Genomic DNA, 14,739 nt, shown 5'->3' with positions numbered 1-14,739 from the left:
TACTGAGCACGTGTGACAGACGTGACAGAGTCTAGAGAAGCCGTGGAGAACGTTCTGTTGACTGCAACATCATCCAAAGTGACCAGTTTGTCAGAGTAAGGGTTTGGGGTGGCATTTCTTTGGAGGGCCACACAGCTCTCCATATGGCAGGGGTGGGCAATTCCAGGCCTCGAGGGCCGGTGTGTCTGCATGATTTCCAGACATCCTTGCCATACTCATGGCTGATTACCTGGTTCAGGTGTGTCCAGCCAATCAGAACATGGTATGCTGGAAAACATGCAGGAATGCGGCCCTCAGTGCCCACCTCTGCCATATGGTCACCAGAGGTAGCCTGACTGCCATTAGGTACAAAGATGAGATCCTCAGACCCCTTGTAAGACCATATTCTGGTGTGATTGGCCCTGGGTTCCCCCCTAATGCAAGACAATGCTAGACCTAATGTGGCTGGAGTGTGTCAGCAGTTTCTTTTAGACTAATGGATTGATGTAATGGACTGGCCCGCCCACTCCCCAGACCCGAATCCAATTAAGCACATCTGGGACACCATATTTCGGTCCATCCACCATATCTCGGTCCATCCACTAACGCCAGGTTGCACCACAAACTGTCCAGGAGTTGGCGGATGCTTTGGTCCAGGTTTGGGAGAAGATCCCCAAGGAGACCATCCACCGCCTCATCAGAAGGATACCCAGGCGTTGCAGGGAAGTCACATGGGCACGTGGTGTCCGTACACACTACCAAGCCTCGTTTTGACTTGTTTCATAGATATAACATTGAAGTTGGATCAGCCCGTTATGTGTTTTTCCATTTTAATTTTAAGTATGATTCCACATCCAGACCTTCATAGACAAATACGTTTAATTTCCATTAATAATGTTAGTGCGGTTGTGTTGCCAGCACATGCAACTAATGTGAAGAATAAAGTATTTGGAAAAGACTATTTCATTGTGGCTACTTTCATCTTTACTGCTTCACTTTTTTTGGTAACTATTTCTTTTGTATTTCCTTTGGAACCAAACATTGGTAATTTGTTTTCTGACAAAACGTATTTTTGTTTATTTTTAACAAAAAAATCTATTGCTTTACATCTGTAAAGAAATGCTATCAATTTGGATTCATTAAATTCAAATCCAACCAAGATTGCGTTACATTTTCATGTTTTAGATCGGTCTTCAAATGCAGACATGAAACATTGAAGAGTGTGGGTGTTTGCCTGACAGGCAGTCGGCTAGCCACATATTAATCTGTGAATCAGCTGTTCAGTGGGCGGTAAGAGCAGCAGAGGCTTAAACACTCAACGCTCACTGTTGATACAGCAGATCTCAGCACAGTTGTTGGGACAGATGCTAGGATAATGTGCCTTGGAAACAGGATGGTGCTGACAACTCTGCAGCATCTTTGTACAAACAGCATTGATGGGATAAGCTTTCTGAAAGTTACTCATTTCAAATTTTAAATTGTTTTTTTGCTTTGAATGAGTTTGAAGAGATTTTATTTTTTACAAAAAAAATGTATGTTGGGGAAGTTTAGTTATCAAATATCACACAATTTGAGAGTAAAAGCACACATTGGTAGCAACAAAGGTGAGAGTTACAGTCAACCAAAGTCAGCTGAGTTAGTCTGACTCTCTTCTCAAAGTTCAAGATACTTATAACCTTACAAGCTCCTTTGAGGTGTGGCTGCACATAATCTACAAAGTCACAATGTAATGAATTATGGGCCTATTTCCCTAACAAACAGAATTATTGTGGTTTTGTAGTCAGGACCATCTGATCTAATCGATTAGCTCTGTGCTTACCAAAAAACAGGACATTACAGACAAAAAGAAGAGTTACAGTCTTGGAGGACCAGTACTGAGCGTAAGAAAGACCTCAGGTGACAATAGCACTGAACCTGGGCGATGTCAAAAGTTCACTTTTTTCCCCTACATGTGTTTAATGTACAAAATGTGTGTCTGACTGGAGTCCCTCTTTTAGTGGTCTGACCATCAATACAGACTAAATGTATTTCTTAACCACCATCACTCTTGGTAAAAGCTTTTATTTATTTTTTTTATTTTTTTTACTCTGACAGGGGTCCTTTGGAATCTCTCGTCCTGTGACGCCGTGAAGATGACCATCATCCGTGACGCCCTGACTACCCTGACCAACACAGTTGTCATCCCCCACTCAGGCTGGAGCAGCACCTCCCATCGTGACGAGCACAAAGCCAAGTTTCATTCCTCCCTTCTGTTGCGCAATACCACTGGCTGTCTGAGGTGAATCACAGAGACAGGAATCCTCTTCTGGGTTGAGGCTGTTATAAATGCTCATGCTGCTTCCCAAACACAGATCCTGCTGTGAAACTTGGTTTGAAATGCATGGATGAATTTGAATTTGTTTTTTTCTGCCTTCCATCCCATAGATTTTCATAAAACCGCAGCTCATAATCTAGCCATAAGCTGGGGTGACATGTTACAGGAGGCATAAAGCAATGTATGTGGAGTCTCTGTGGATTGCATTTTCCAATTGCTGAGTCATTAAAAGTTAAGTAAAAATATCATGTTGAGATAACAACATGGCAAGATGATTGGCAGCACCCTTAGATGTTGGTCCCTTGATGTTGAAAGTTACAAATCAGTCAGAAAGAGAGCAAAAGCTACAAACTAGAGTTGATAGCAGAAACCTGCCTTTGAGGAAGCTCATTCATTTATTCTCTTGCTGTGAGCAGAATTGAACAAGAAACGACACAGATTTGGCCTGATCTCTCAGCAACCAAAAAAAAAGCTAAGTCTTCTAAATTCACGGGGGGTGTAGGACAGTTTCACAGGGTGGGGGTGGGGCAGCAAAGCCTCATTGGTTAAAATGTATAAAAAACTTTTTTAATTGTTACTTTTTTTAAAGCTACTTTTTTAAGGTTACTGTTCACATTTTTTTTACTGCATTATAGTATAAAAACCATTTGCCCCTTAATGTTGATCAATTATTGAGGGTAAGAAGGTTTGTTGTGATTTTCCCACTTGTTTTTACGGTAAAATATTTTTATACCTTCTTTTAAAATTTTTGCTTTAGAAAGTTCTTCTAATTTCTACACTGGTCTGCTCAGCTGAACAACATTGAATGTTGAACATTTCAGTAAGAATGACAAGTATTTTAATTTTTTGAGGTTAGATGCAGCTATTTAGTGTGCATCTAGTAAAAAAGTCAGATTAAACTTTTTTTTTAATTGCTCTAAAGTTAATAATCTTTATCATTCTAAGTTTTTGAAGTATTTGGGTTGGTGTTTAAAGTGTTAAACTCACACAGAAAGTTGGTTTAGAGAAGGATAAAAGTCGTTTGAACTTCATAAAAAAGAAAAAAAAATTACATCTTTAAAAATAGAATTTAGTATAAGTGTTCTCTATTGCAAAGTTTTACTCGCATTGGAATAAATATTTTATCTAAGTATTTATTCTTAGTACTCTTTCCACCTTTGGTTGAATAGGTCTTAAATTTGGTTCTAAGAGGCCATATAAAGATCCTAACAATTCTTTAATTGAACTATAGAAAATGTTAATTAAGATAATTGACAAAAAAATATTATTATTTACAACTAAAACATAGTTTTAAAAAAAAAAAAAGTAGGTCGCAAAAATTTGTATCAACTCCATCCATTCAGAGATGCATGAGAACTGGACGGACTGCAATGCGATTTCTGGTCACAATGATGCTGAAGATCATTGAAATGCATTGTGGGAGCTCAGAGCTGCTGTGCAGTTCTCTCCTGCTAGCTCCGATTGGAAGATGTACCCTCTCCTTCCTTGTTTCCAGGCAGGTTTGATGCCTCCCTGTGGAGGGAGCGACTCACTGCAGCTCCGTCTTACTGACTGCATCTGTGTGTGTGTGTGTTTGTGTGTGAGGAACCTAAGCTCAGCAGGGGAGGAGGCGAGAAGTCAGCTGCGCTGCTGCGAAGGTCTGGTGGACGCGCTGCTGCACATCCTCAAAGCCTGTGTCAACACCTCTGACTATGATAGCAAGGTACATCAAAGACACCATGTTTGTTTTCCATGTTTGTTTTGTTTGGAGACCACTATTTTAGATGTTTAAATCTGAGAACAGATTTTTTCACTTCTCAAAGGAATATTGTAAACACACACAGAAGGCCAATTGAATAGTTTTGAAATAGATTTAGGGGAATCCTGGGAAAATTTAGAGTTTGACTAAACCTTTAGGGTTAATGGTTAATATTATTAATATAATGTATCTCTGTCAGATCGTGGAGAACAGTGTCTGCACCCTGAGGAACCTTTCATATCGGCTGGAGGTAGAGATGCCATCCTCCCGTCTCCTTGGCAACCAGGAGCTGGACACTCTGCTGGGCTTCTCCTCCCCAGGAAAGGAGCTGGACTACCTCTGCTGGGGAAAGAGGAGGCGTGGCAGAAAGAGAGGCGGCTGGCCTGATGGCAAGGTATAAACAAAGACACCCCCTTTTTTTCAAAGTAATTTACAGGTAGTTTATCAGTTGTTTAACTTCCACTTCCACTTTGCTGGTTATTGTTGATCTTCAAAAAATTCAACCTATGTGACTATTAAACAGTGAAGGTGAAGTTTTCCAGATTCCTTGTATTTCTTGCAAGATAATCAGGTGTAAATTAAATTTGTACAAACAAAAAAGGAAACAATAATTAATGTTCACATTTTAGTTTCATAAAGTTCAGCCCACTATTGTTTTTCCAGAGAAATAATACCAATGAAATGTCCTATTTTAACACAAAACAACAAAGAGGAATGAAAATAGTCTCTTACAATAGCATAAGGACATTGAAAAGAAAATGCCGATAACTGGGCCTTTTCAGTCGGTAGCATCACACAGACTTGGAGGAAATCTAGTCTTTTGTGGAGGAAGAAAGGATTGAAGGGGGACAGCTATAGGGATATTGATGGCTTCATCAATGGGCACTGCAAAGATCCAGCAAGCCACCCATCAATTAATAAATCATTAATAAACCGTAAATCAAACAAAGGAGCTTCCAAAAATTTGAAACGCTATCAATAAACATTCACTTACCTGTTGAAATCCAGCACAGTTTGACCAAATGGAGTGTACAAGAAGTCGGTCTGCTGCCGCACATGGCATTACATGCATCTAGGTTCAATTCAAAGTTAAACTTGTAATATTACTTTTTTTGCCGTCCTAATCTCATAAATTTACTCGAAAAAAATGTCCAGTGAATTTACAACTTTAAATCTCGTAATATTATATATGCAGTGGTGGACAAAATTATTGGTACCCTCAGTTAAAGAAAGAAAGTCCACAATGCTCACTGAAATGACTTGAAACGTTCAAAAGTAACAATAAATTCAATTTATTGAAAATTAAATAATCAAAATCAGTCATTACTTTTGAGTTGTTGATTAACAGAATTATTTTAAAAAACAAACTAATGAAATAGAGCTGGACAACAATGATGGTACCTCCATAAAAGACTGAGAACTAATTGCCCAGGGGGTCATGATGAACTCAGGTATGTCTTTTAATTGACATCACAGCTGTTTTCAAACCCATAAACAGTCAATCTGCCTATTTAAAGGGAGTCAAATAGTCATGTTGCTGTTTGGTGAATAGGTGTGTTCCACACTGAACATGGACAACAGAAAGTGAAGGAGAGAATTGTCCCAGGACATTAGAAACAAAATTATAGACAAACATTGTAAAGGTAAAGGCTATAAAACCATCTCTAAGCAGCTTGAAGTTCCTGTGACGACAGTGGCACATATTATTCTTATCTCTCAACTCAACTCATCTTTATTTATATAGCACTTTGAGTCAATAGCAGCCGACACAAAGTGCTGAACACGAGAAAAGAAGAAAACAAACACTAAAACATCTTAAAACAAAGGATTAAAAATAGAGAGATAAAAACAATAAAAACCAGTACAGCAACACAGCAATAACAGAAGTCTCATGTTGTATTAAAAGCCAGAGCATAAAAATGGGTTTTCAGGCGTGTTTTAAAAATGGACAGTGATGGAGCTTCTCTTACGGACAGTGGCAGAGAGTTCCAAAGCTTTGGAGCAGCGACAGCAAAAGCTCTGTCCCCTCTGAGCTTCCGTCTGGACCTCGGTACCTCCAGAAGCAGCTGATCAGCTGATCTGAGGCACCGGGCTGGCAAGTAAGGAGAGAGAAGTTCAGAGAGGTACAGCGGGGCAAGATCATGTAAAGATTTAAAAACAAATAAAAGAATCTTAAAGTGAACTCTAAAATGCACAGGCAGCCAGTGGAGCGAAGCTAAAATTGGCGTGATGTGGTCTCTCTTACGTCCTCCAACCAGAAGACGGGCAGCTGCATTTTGAACACGTTGCAAACATGAGAGAGACGACTGGCTGAGTCCAACATACAGAGAATTACAGTAATCCAGCCGGGACGTGATGAACGCGTGGATTACTGTTTCAAAATGTGCAGCTGTTAAAAAAGGTTATACCTTGGCAAGTTGGCAAAGATGAAAGAAGTTTGACTTCAGAAGTATTCAGAAGTTTAAGACCCACGGGACAGTACCAACCTCCCTGGACGTGGCCGGAAGAGGAAAATTGATGACAAATTGAGGAGACGGATAGTTGGAACTGTATCCAAAGAGCCCAGAACAACCTCCAAAGACATTAAAGGTGAACTCCTAGATCAAGGTACATCAGTGTCAGCAGTTTGCTCATGAGGAGTGAGCCAAAATACCTGGCGACAGGTGCAGAAGGCTCATTGAAAAATAGGAAACCATTTAATTGCAGTGATTGCCTCAAAAGGTTGTGCAACAAAATATTAAGTTATGAGTACCATCATTTTTGTCCAGCCCTATTTCATTAGTTTCTTTTTTTATCCCTTGTGCTATCCTAGGCACTTTAACATTGGGAGTTGGGTCATCTAGACCCACTAGACAGTGCGCTGAACCTTTTTTCTGTAATGATTTGTGATCTTCACTGTTGTTCATGGATTACATGAAATCTATCCACCTTTATCCACCTTTGTCATGGTAGGAACAACACGTCAATGTAAGGGTGGGGTCATCTAAGATAGCACAAGGGCTAAATAATTCTGTTAATCAACAACTCAAAAGTAATAGCTGATTTTGATTATTTAATTTTCAAGAAATTTTAAGATATTGTTACTTTTTAACATTCCAATTCATTTCAGTGAGTATTGTGGACTTTCTTTCTTTAACTGAGGGGTACCAACAATTTTGTCCACCACTGTGTGTATACATATATATACGTATATCTTCTTTCCCGCAGTGGGACAACATGAGTCAGGTTCCTGGTTTCCCCCAGTCTCTAAGAGGAGCCGAGCTGCTATGGCACCCAATGGTGGTGAAGCCCTACCTCAATCTGCTGGCTGAAAGTTCAAACCCAGCTACACTGGAAGGCGCTGCTGGCTCCTTGCAGAACCTTTCTGCTGGAAACTGGAAGGTAAGATAGCCTTTATTTTAATATTTTAACTAGTCATAAAAAAGTTAAAATGTCTTCTTTTTTATTGGCTCAAACTTGTGCGCGCAGTTCTCCGCCTACATCCGGGCAGCGGTGCGTAAAGAAAAAGGTTTACCCATTCTGGTGGAGCTATTGAGGATGGACAACGACCGGGTCGTCTGCTCGGTTGCCACTGCCCTCCGAAACATGGCTCTGGACAGCCGCAACAAGGAACTGATAGGTCAGCACAGAAGCACTTCCAACACACACAAACAAGCCAACAAACACTTTCGCACGCTAAGCATAAAAACTGTAAAAGATCTATGGAACATTGACAGTTCGTTCTAAGCTGGAGATCAGCGGCATTTTAAGTCATTTTAGTTTGTCACTGCCATGCGGCTAATTCACTGTTGTTACTGTGGAAAATGAACATTCTAGCTGCAAAGGTTTTGTTTTTGTGCAATATCTATATAGCAACTATCACTCCAGTGTTCTAATACTACAATGTGTTTGCTCGTTGTGGCTAACGGATGATCAGAAAACCCTTGTGCTGTCATGTAGGCACAGCTGAAAACAGTTTAGCTGGTTAGAAAAGCTATAAAACTGAGTTTCCTTTGAGCAGGTCAAAGGACCTCATCTAGCAGCATCATGAAGTAGTACCTGCAAAACATCAGTTTCAACTTCTACAGTGAAGAGGCAATTTTGGGCCTTCAGGGCAGAGTGGCAAAGAAAAAGTCTGGCTGAGAAAGTCTCAACCAGAGTCTCCTGGCTGAGACTGGCTAACAAAAGAAAAAGATTAATACGGGCAAAAGAACACAGACATTAGACAGAGAATGATTGGCAAAAAGGGTTATGCACAGACAAATAAAAGTTTGACTTGTTTGGATCAAACAGAAGAACATTTGTGAGACGCAGAACAACTTAAAAGATCATGGAACAGGGCCTGACCCCTCTGTCAAGCAAGGTGGAGGTAATGTGATGGTATGGGGGTGCTGCTAAGGTGGGACATTTTCTCAGGGCATAGGGGACTTTAAATAAGGTAGGCTATCACTCCATTTTGCAATGCCATACCATACCTAGTGGACAGCTCTTGATTGGAGCCAGTTTTATCCTACAACAGGACAATGACCCAAAACACACCTCCAAATTGTGAACTATTTAGAGAAGAAGTAGGCAGATTGTATTCTATCTGTAATGGAATAGCCAGCACAGTCACCAGATCTAAACTCCATTGATCTGTTGTGGGAGCAGTTTCAACATATGGTACACAAGAAAAGCCTACCCAGCCAATCCAAGTTATGGGAGGGGCTTCTAGAAGTGTAGAAGTGGAGAAACTTCTCCAGATCACCTCAACAAACTAAGATTATTTGAGAAAAGCAAATTTTGAAGGAAAAAATAATAAAAATAAAATAATAATTTTGAATAAATATTTCAACCCTTGCCTTGACTATATTTTCAATTCATTTTACAACTTTTGGTAAATAACTGTGACTTTTGTTAAAAGGATGTAGTGTATCTACATCTCACAAAAAGAAAATGTTTTAAGATATACCCGTTCGATGTTACAGGAAAGTACGCAATGCGGGATCTGGTGAATCGGCTCCCTGGCAGCAGTCCCTCTACGTTGTCAGATGACACGGTGGCGTCGGTCTGTTGCACGTTGCACGAGGTCACTAGTCGCAACATGGAGAACGCCAAAGCTCTGGCTGACAGTGGAGGCATCGAGAAGCTGGTGGACATAAGCAAAGGACGAGGGAAAGGGTACGAGACAAACTTCATTTCCGATTTCAGTTTATGTGGCAGCTAAATTGTTTTTCTTTTTAATTTGTTGACGGCGTAACAGGTACTCAATGAAAGTTGTGAAAGCAGCAGCTCAGGTGTTGAATACTCTGTGGCAGTACAGAGAGCTGAGGAGCCTCTACAAACAAGTTAGTAAACATCAATTAAGATTGACAATGATGATAGATTTTTTTTTCAAACTCACAAAAACATGGTAATATCACGGTAGGACGGATGGAATTACACACACTTTGTCACCCCCGTTTCCACTCTGGAACGAGACCGTTACCGTTCTCAGCCGACCCTCCCCACCAGTCCACTGCAGATGTCCCCAGTCATCCAGTCAGGTTGGGTCCCATCTTTACAGTCACATTCTTACTGTCTGTTGTAAATTTTGACATTTTTTTTTTTTTTTGATAAACTTCAGGCGGAAGCGCAACATCTTCACCTGCGATGCTTGGGATAAGGAGACACAGCTCAAACTACCAGAGGGCGCAGTCATCTATGCAACTTGATACATATTATGTAGACAATTTACACAAACGGCAGTACACAGGTTTGTATTGCAGTGTTCCTCAAAGATCTTTGATAGAGCTTCTAGTTAGTCTGCTTACGAAATATTGTTGTTCATGCATATTTTTTTTAGGGTCTGAGAAGAAAACTCCATATTTCATTGGAACTTACTCCTCTCAATCAGGAGAGGACCTGAGAAGATTCCAGGTAAAGAAGTTGAAATTGCAATGACATTTATTATAAGTGTGATGAAGTTATTCTAAAAACTCATCCCCAGAATTTATTTCTGTACACCCAGAATATTTGTTATATCTAGTTTGACAGAAAAAAATAAAACTGCAAAAAAGGCTACTGTTACTCCAAAAATGTTTTGTTTTTGTTTTGAATTATTTTATTTTATTTATCATCTGTTGCTAGGCTGCCATCACAGCTGAAAACTTCTCAATTTTAGCTTTAGTCTGGTTGTGAAAGTGGCCATCAGTGTTTCCAAATGTTACTTGAATCCCACTAACTCCTTCACCTCCTAGTGGTTAGCGTTCTTGTCTCACAGCAAGAAGGCCCCCGGTTCCCCCGGCTGGGGGACCTTTCTGTGTGGAGTTTGCCTGTTCTCCCCCGTGCCTGCGTGGGTTTTCTCTGGGTACTCAGCCTTCCTCCCACCATCCAAAAACCTGCTTCATAGGTTAATTAGTTACTCAAACTCATACTAATGAATGTAATTCATTAGTATGGGTGTGTGATTTGTGGCCCTGCGACAGACTGGCGACCAGTCCAGGATGTCCCCTGCCTTTACCCATGAGTAGGCTTCAGCAGCCCCGTGACCCCGAAAGGGACAAAATGGGTTTAGAAGATGAATGAATGATGTTCACCAGACGAGAATGAAATATAATTAAACCTAATTCAAATTACCGATATTAAAAACAGCAGATAGATAATTTACACTTTAATAGACTTAAAAATCAATGTCAATGAGGCAACCAGACTGTTTGATGCCGCCAGCAACCAGACTGTGTCCTTTAGTTTTCTTCAATAAATTTGATTCTTATATCTTTAAGCAGTTTTTAGAGTCTAACCCCGAATTTACACTGGCTCGTCTAGGGTGCACCTCTTTTGCAATGAGTGGGGAACCAGTCTCAAGACTGCAGTTAGTTTACATTGTCTCCGTTGTGTCACCGTTGTGTCGGGTAAGGAAAAAGCAGTATAACAAATCCTATAAAATGAAATCAATTTTCTGTCTTTCAGCATCCAGAGCCATTCTATGACGAACCTGACAGAAAGAACTACAACAGCTACAGAATGTACCCATCGTCCCTACAAGGCTACAGTGAGGAACATTACGAGGAAGAACCGGTTCACCTGACGCCGTCCTCGCCCGACGGCTACGCCAGTCAGTCGCTTCGACTCCGAGCAAACACCAACTATGTGGACTTTTATTCCACCACACGGAGGCCTTCTAACAGGGCAAACAAATTTACTGGCTCTCCTGACTCCTGGGTGTGAAAGAGGACGACGGTTTTCAGCTTTCCACTCTGTGGGCATGTAGGTTATGAACTTGTATGAAATAGTATGGAATGATCAGTGGCTTGATTTGCAGCTTTTGACTAAGTTATATAGTGGATACATAAAAATGTAGGCCATTCTTACATTATTGTATCCAACAGCAGACTGTTGAATTCCACCCAGCTCAACAGAAGCTTGAGATACAAGGAAATACAGTTTGGGTTTGGAAAAAGGAAAAAGACTGGCTAATTTAAATATACAATATCCAGAAATCTCATGGTCAAAAGTAGATTTTAGGCTGCAATCTAAAATGACTATATAAATGAAAATTAAACTAATTTAATGCAAGATTCTACTACAAAAGAGGTGAGGTGTGCAGTTTAAATCCAAACCCATTTTAAAAACCAAACTATTTCTGAAACCCATGACTGCTAGACATAAATTCAAATAAAATGAAACTGTGGATATACTTTTTGATGTGAATTACAAAGACAATGGAAGTGATGAGTCATGTTTGTTCTGTAAGTGTTTTCTCCATGCTTTTACTTCAGCCCCTTTGACAAAAACAATAAAAAACTTAGTCAAAAGTTGCTTCTTGAGAGATCAAAAAAATTTTTTTGTTATAAATGGATAACCTATTCAAATGTTTGAGCCTCAGAAAGTATTAAAAAAAAACAAAGTTGCTTAAAAAAAATTGAATAGGACATGTTGACCAGGTTTAAAGAGGGGCATCCTCAGTCTAGAGAACCTTCGAAGACTCTGAACTTCCAACTGTAGCTCCTCACTTTCTGTTACCAAAAAGTGCAGTATATCATGAAGTATGTGAAATATGTGAACAAAAGCAAGTGAGACTATTTTAAACAATGGTTTAACTGTCCTGTTCTGTTGTTGTATGCGATATGTATAACTTTATATGTGATTGTGTAAAGATTTTTTATAATTTCTTGATTTACTTTAATGATTTTACTTGTGACCTGACCAAAATATGCCATCTGTCTGTTCTGTCCAAAACTGTTGACAACGTGCAATGTTACAGAAAAAAAAATACACATGAAAAGATTAAAGATCACAACTACACAACTGGAACAAAGTTTTATTCCCAAGCCTAATAGTATTGTTTATTGTGTTTTGCGTATGATGCCTCTAACAGTCTTACAAGAATTGCATGTTGTTAAAATTAAGAAATAGGGCAAAACAAGCTTTTGAGGTGCTCTTTAACATCCAGTTGTGCAATGCACCCATGATGAACCTGAAATGAAAAAGTATTGTTTATGAAGTCACATCCAAGACCACTGAAACCAGGCCTTTTTGAAAACCAAACTGAAAGAACCAGAAAGATCCTGCTATGGTAGAAAAGTGCTCTATATTAAGTAAGTTAGCTCATCATATATTGCAAGCCATTTCACTAGGCACACCTTTATTTTTTGTTTAATTCATCCAGAGAATAAGTTTCCCTTCAGAGTGCAGGAAAATTACAAGCTAAATCAATGGTTTTAGAAAAAGACAATCGGATTAAGAACAAAAAAACATCTCAACAGGGAAAGCAAATTAAAAAAGGAACAACCCACAGCTATCTTAGATGACCCCACCCTTACATTGACGTGTTCTCCCTACCATGACAAAGGTGGATAAAGGTGGAAAGATTTCATGTAATCCATGGACACCAGTGAAGATCACAAATCATTGAAGAAAAAAGGTTCAGAGCACTGTCTAGTGGGGTCTAGATGACCCAACTCCCAAGTTAAAGTGCCTAGGATAGCACAAGGGTTAAATGTGCAGCTCTCAAGCCCTAAGAAGACAATTTAGGAAAGAAATCTGGGGTGGATAGGAAAGTTACATATTTCTGGGAACAGGAAGGGTGGGGCTCTGATGGAGTGAGCAAAGACAAAAGCTGAGATTTGGGTGTCCATGGTGCAGAGGTAAAGAGGTTGATCTCCGGTTGGGGGGAAAAAAACAAAAACAAAATCGCAGATTTGGTTCCCGCCTTGTGTCGAAGTGCCCTTGGGCAAGACACTGAACCCCACATTGCTCCTAGTGTGCATACGTTAGCGCCAGTGTAAGGTTGCGGAAATGCCATCAGTGTCCGGGCATAGGTGAATGGGACAGTGACTGTAAAGATGTGAATTGCTATACAAGTATACGACATTTACCATTTGGACTGGAAGTTTTAAATAAACTTGTGAGATGCAAGCTGGAAATAGGCTGTATACGGGCGCTGACTGTAAAGCAATGTCAGTAAAGAGAAACACTGCACTTGGCATCACCAGTGCACTGAACGTTAGTGAAACTAAACTAGTACCTTTCTTTGGTCACAAGGTGGCACCCTTAGGTACAAAAATGCTGATCTGTGAGCACAAATAATAAAGCACAAGAATGAGTTTAATTACTTTGGAAGATACTATGGAGCATTCTCATTAAAAGCTCTCCTTACAGAGCTACTGCACAAAAAGTGCAATGGAGAAATGTACTGGTATCCATTTTTAAGAAGGGAGACATGCAGATTTGCGGAAACTACAGAGGAAGACAGCTGATGAGCGGAGTTTTGGGAAAGAGTGGTAGAAGCTTGGCTGGGGTCAGAAGAGCATATGTGAAAACAGCATGGTTTCAAAAAAAGGAAGAATATTTGCTATGAGGATGCTGCTGGACAAGAAGATGCGTCTTTGTATGTCTAGAGAAAGTTTGTATAAATCCCTTGTGCTATCTTAGATGACCCCACCCTCACATTGACATGTTCTCCCTACCATGACAAAGGTGGATAAAGGTGAAGAGGATTTCATGTAATCCATGGACACCAGTGAAGATCACAAATCATTGAAGTAAAAAGGTTCAGAGCACTGTCTAGTGGGGTCTAGATGACCCAACTCCCAATGTTAAAGTGCCTAGGATAGCACAAGGGTTACGGGCACCGAGAGAGGAGTTGAGGTTTTGTATGAAGAGTGGCAAAGAAGTAAATTGGAGATGTTTAGGACATACATAAGAGTATACAGCAGTGTTTTAAAATCTCTGACTGAAGGAGCTCCTCAGTGCAGATGTGAGAAAGGGGAGAGATGTGTGTGTGATAGCGAAGCATCTTTCAAGGTGGTCTCTGTTTGTTTCCACCAGTTCAATTGGTTCACTCTGAGATTTCTCAGTCTAAATATGTTTCGTGAGGAGTGGAATAATTGAACCAAAAAAGCCACTGTAGCCAGTTGTCACGTGATGAAAACGGATTAGGAAAGAATCAACAGATGAGCCACGAACAAACATAAAGCCACAATTGTCGTGATATCAAACAGCATAAAGGGTCTAATTGCTTACTTTGAACGCTGAAAACACTTTTTACATGTTTTTCTGACTCGTTGCAGGCTTATTAAAACAACTTTTAACATGATACACATAGCTTCTTACTGTTTTCCCGACAATCAGTCTTTATAACTTATCGGCGTACGTTCTTAGCCGTATTCTTGCCAGTAACCGCTTTGCAGCATGCCCACGTCATACCAAAAAGGCAAGTAAAAAGTGTAGTACCTGACGTAGATAAAGACGTTCAAAATTGGTCAGT

At 40.0% G+C, this 14,739-nt stretch overlaps 1 protein-coding gene across 3 annotated transcripts in view; it reads left to right on the top strand.

The window, feature by feature from the left end:
* The window catches only part of LOC101161957 (plakophilin-4), a 54,124-nt gene extending 41,836 nt beyond the window's left edge, over window positions 1–12,288 (top strand). For all 3 annotated transcript variants that reach the window (XM_023964755.2, XM_078933506.1, XM_023964753.2), the window contains 11 exons: window positions 2,074–2,257; window positions 3,878–3,995; window positions 4,231–4,425; window positions 7,239–7,412; window positions 7,500–7,650; window positions 8,978–9,170; window positions 9,253–9,337; window positions 9,418–9,535; window positions 9,616–9,744; window positions 9,835–9,908; window positions 10,941–12,288. In XM_023964755.2, the coding sequence (XP_023820523.1) occupies window positions 2,074–2,257; window positions 3,878–3,995; window positions 4,231–4,425; window positions 7,239–7,412; window positions 7,500–7,650; window positions 8,978–9,170; window positions 9,253–9,337; window positions 9,418–9,535; window positions 9,616–9,744; window positions 9,835–9,908; window positions 10,941–11,198 (1,679 nt within the window). In that variant the 3' untranslated portion in view covers window positions 11,199–12,288. The remainder of the gene's footprint in view (window positions 1–2,073; window positions 2,258–3,877; window positions 3,996–4,230; window positions 4,426–7,238; window positions 7,413–7,499; window positions 7,651–8,977; window positions 9,171–9,252; window positions 9,338–9,417; window positions 9,536–9,615; window positions 9,745–9,834; window positions 9,909–10,940) is intronic.
* The last annotated feature ends 2,451 nt before the right edge of the window (window positions 12,289–14,739 follow it).

This window comes from Oryzias latipes, chromosome 2 (genome assembly GCF_053564925.1).
Source record: "Oryzias latipes strain Hd-rR chromosome 2, Olatipes_Hd-rR_3.1".
In the NCBI taxonomy this organism is placed as follows: domain Eukaryota; kingdom Metazoa; phylum Chordata; class Actinopteri; order Beloniformes; family Adrianichthyidae; genus Oryzias; species Oryzias latipes.
Note: the sequence above shows the minus strand (reverse complement) of the source record. Positions and strands in the feature narration are given on the sequence as shown.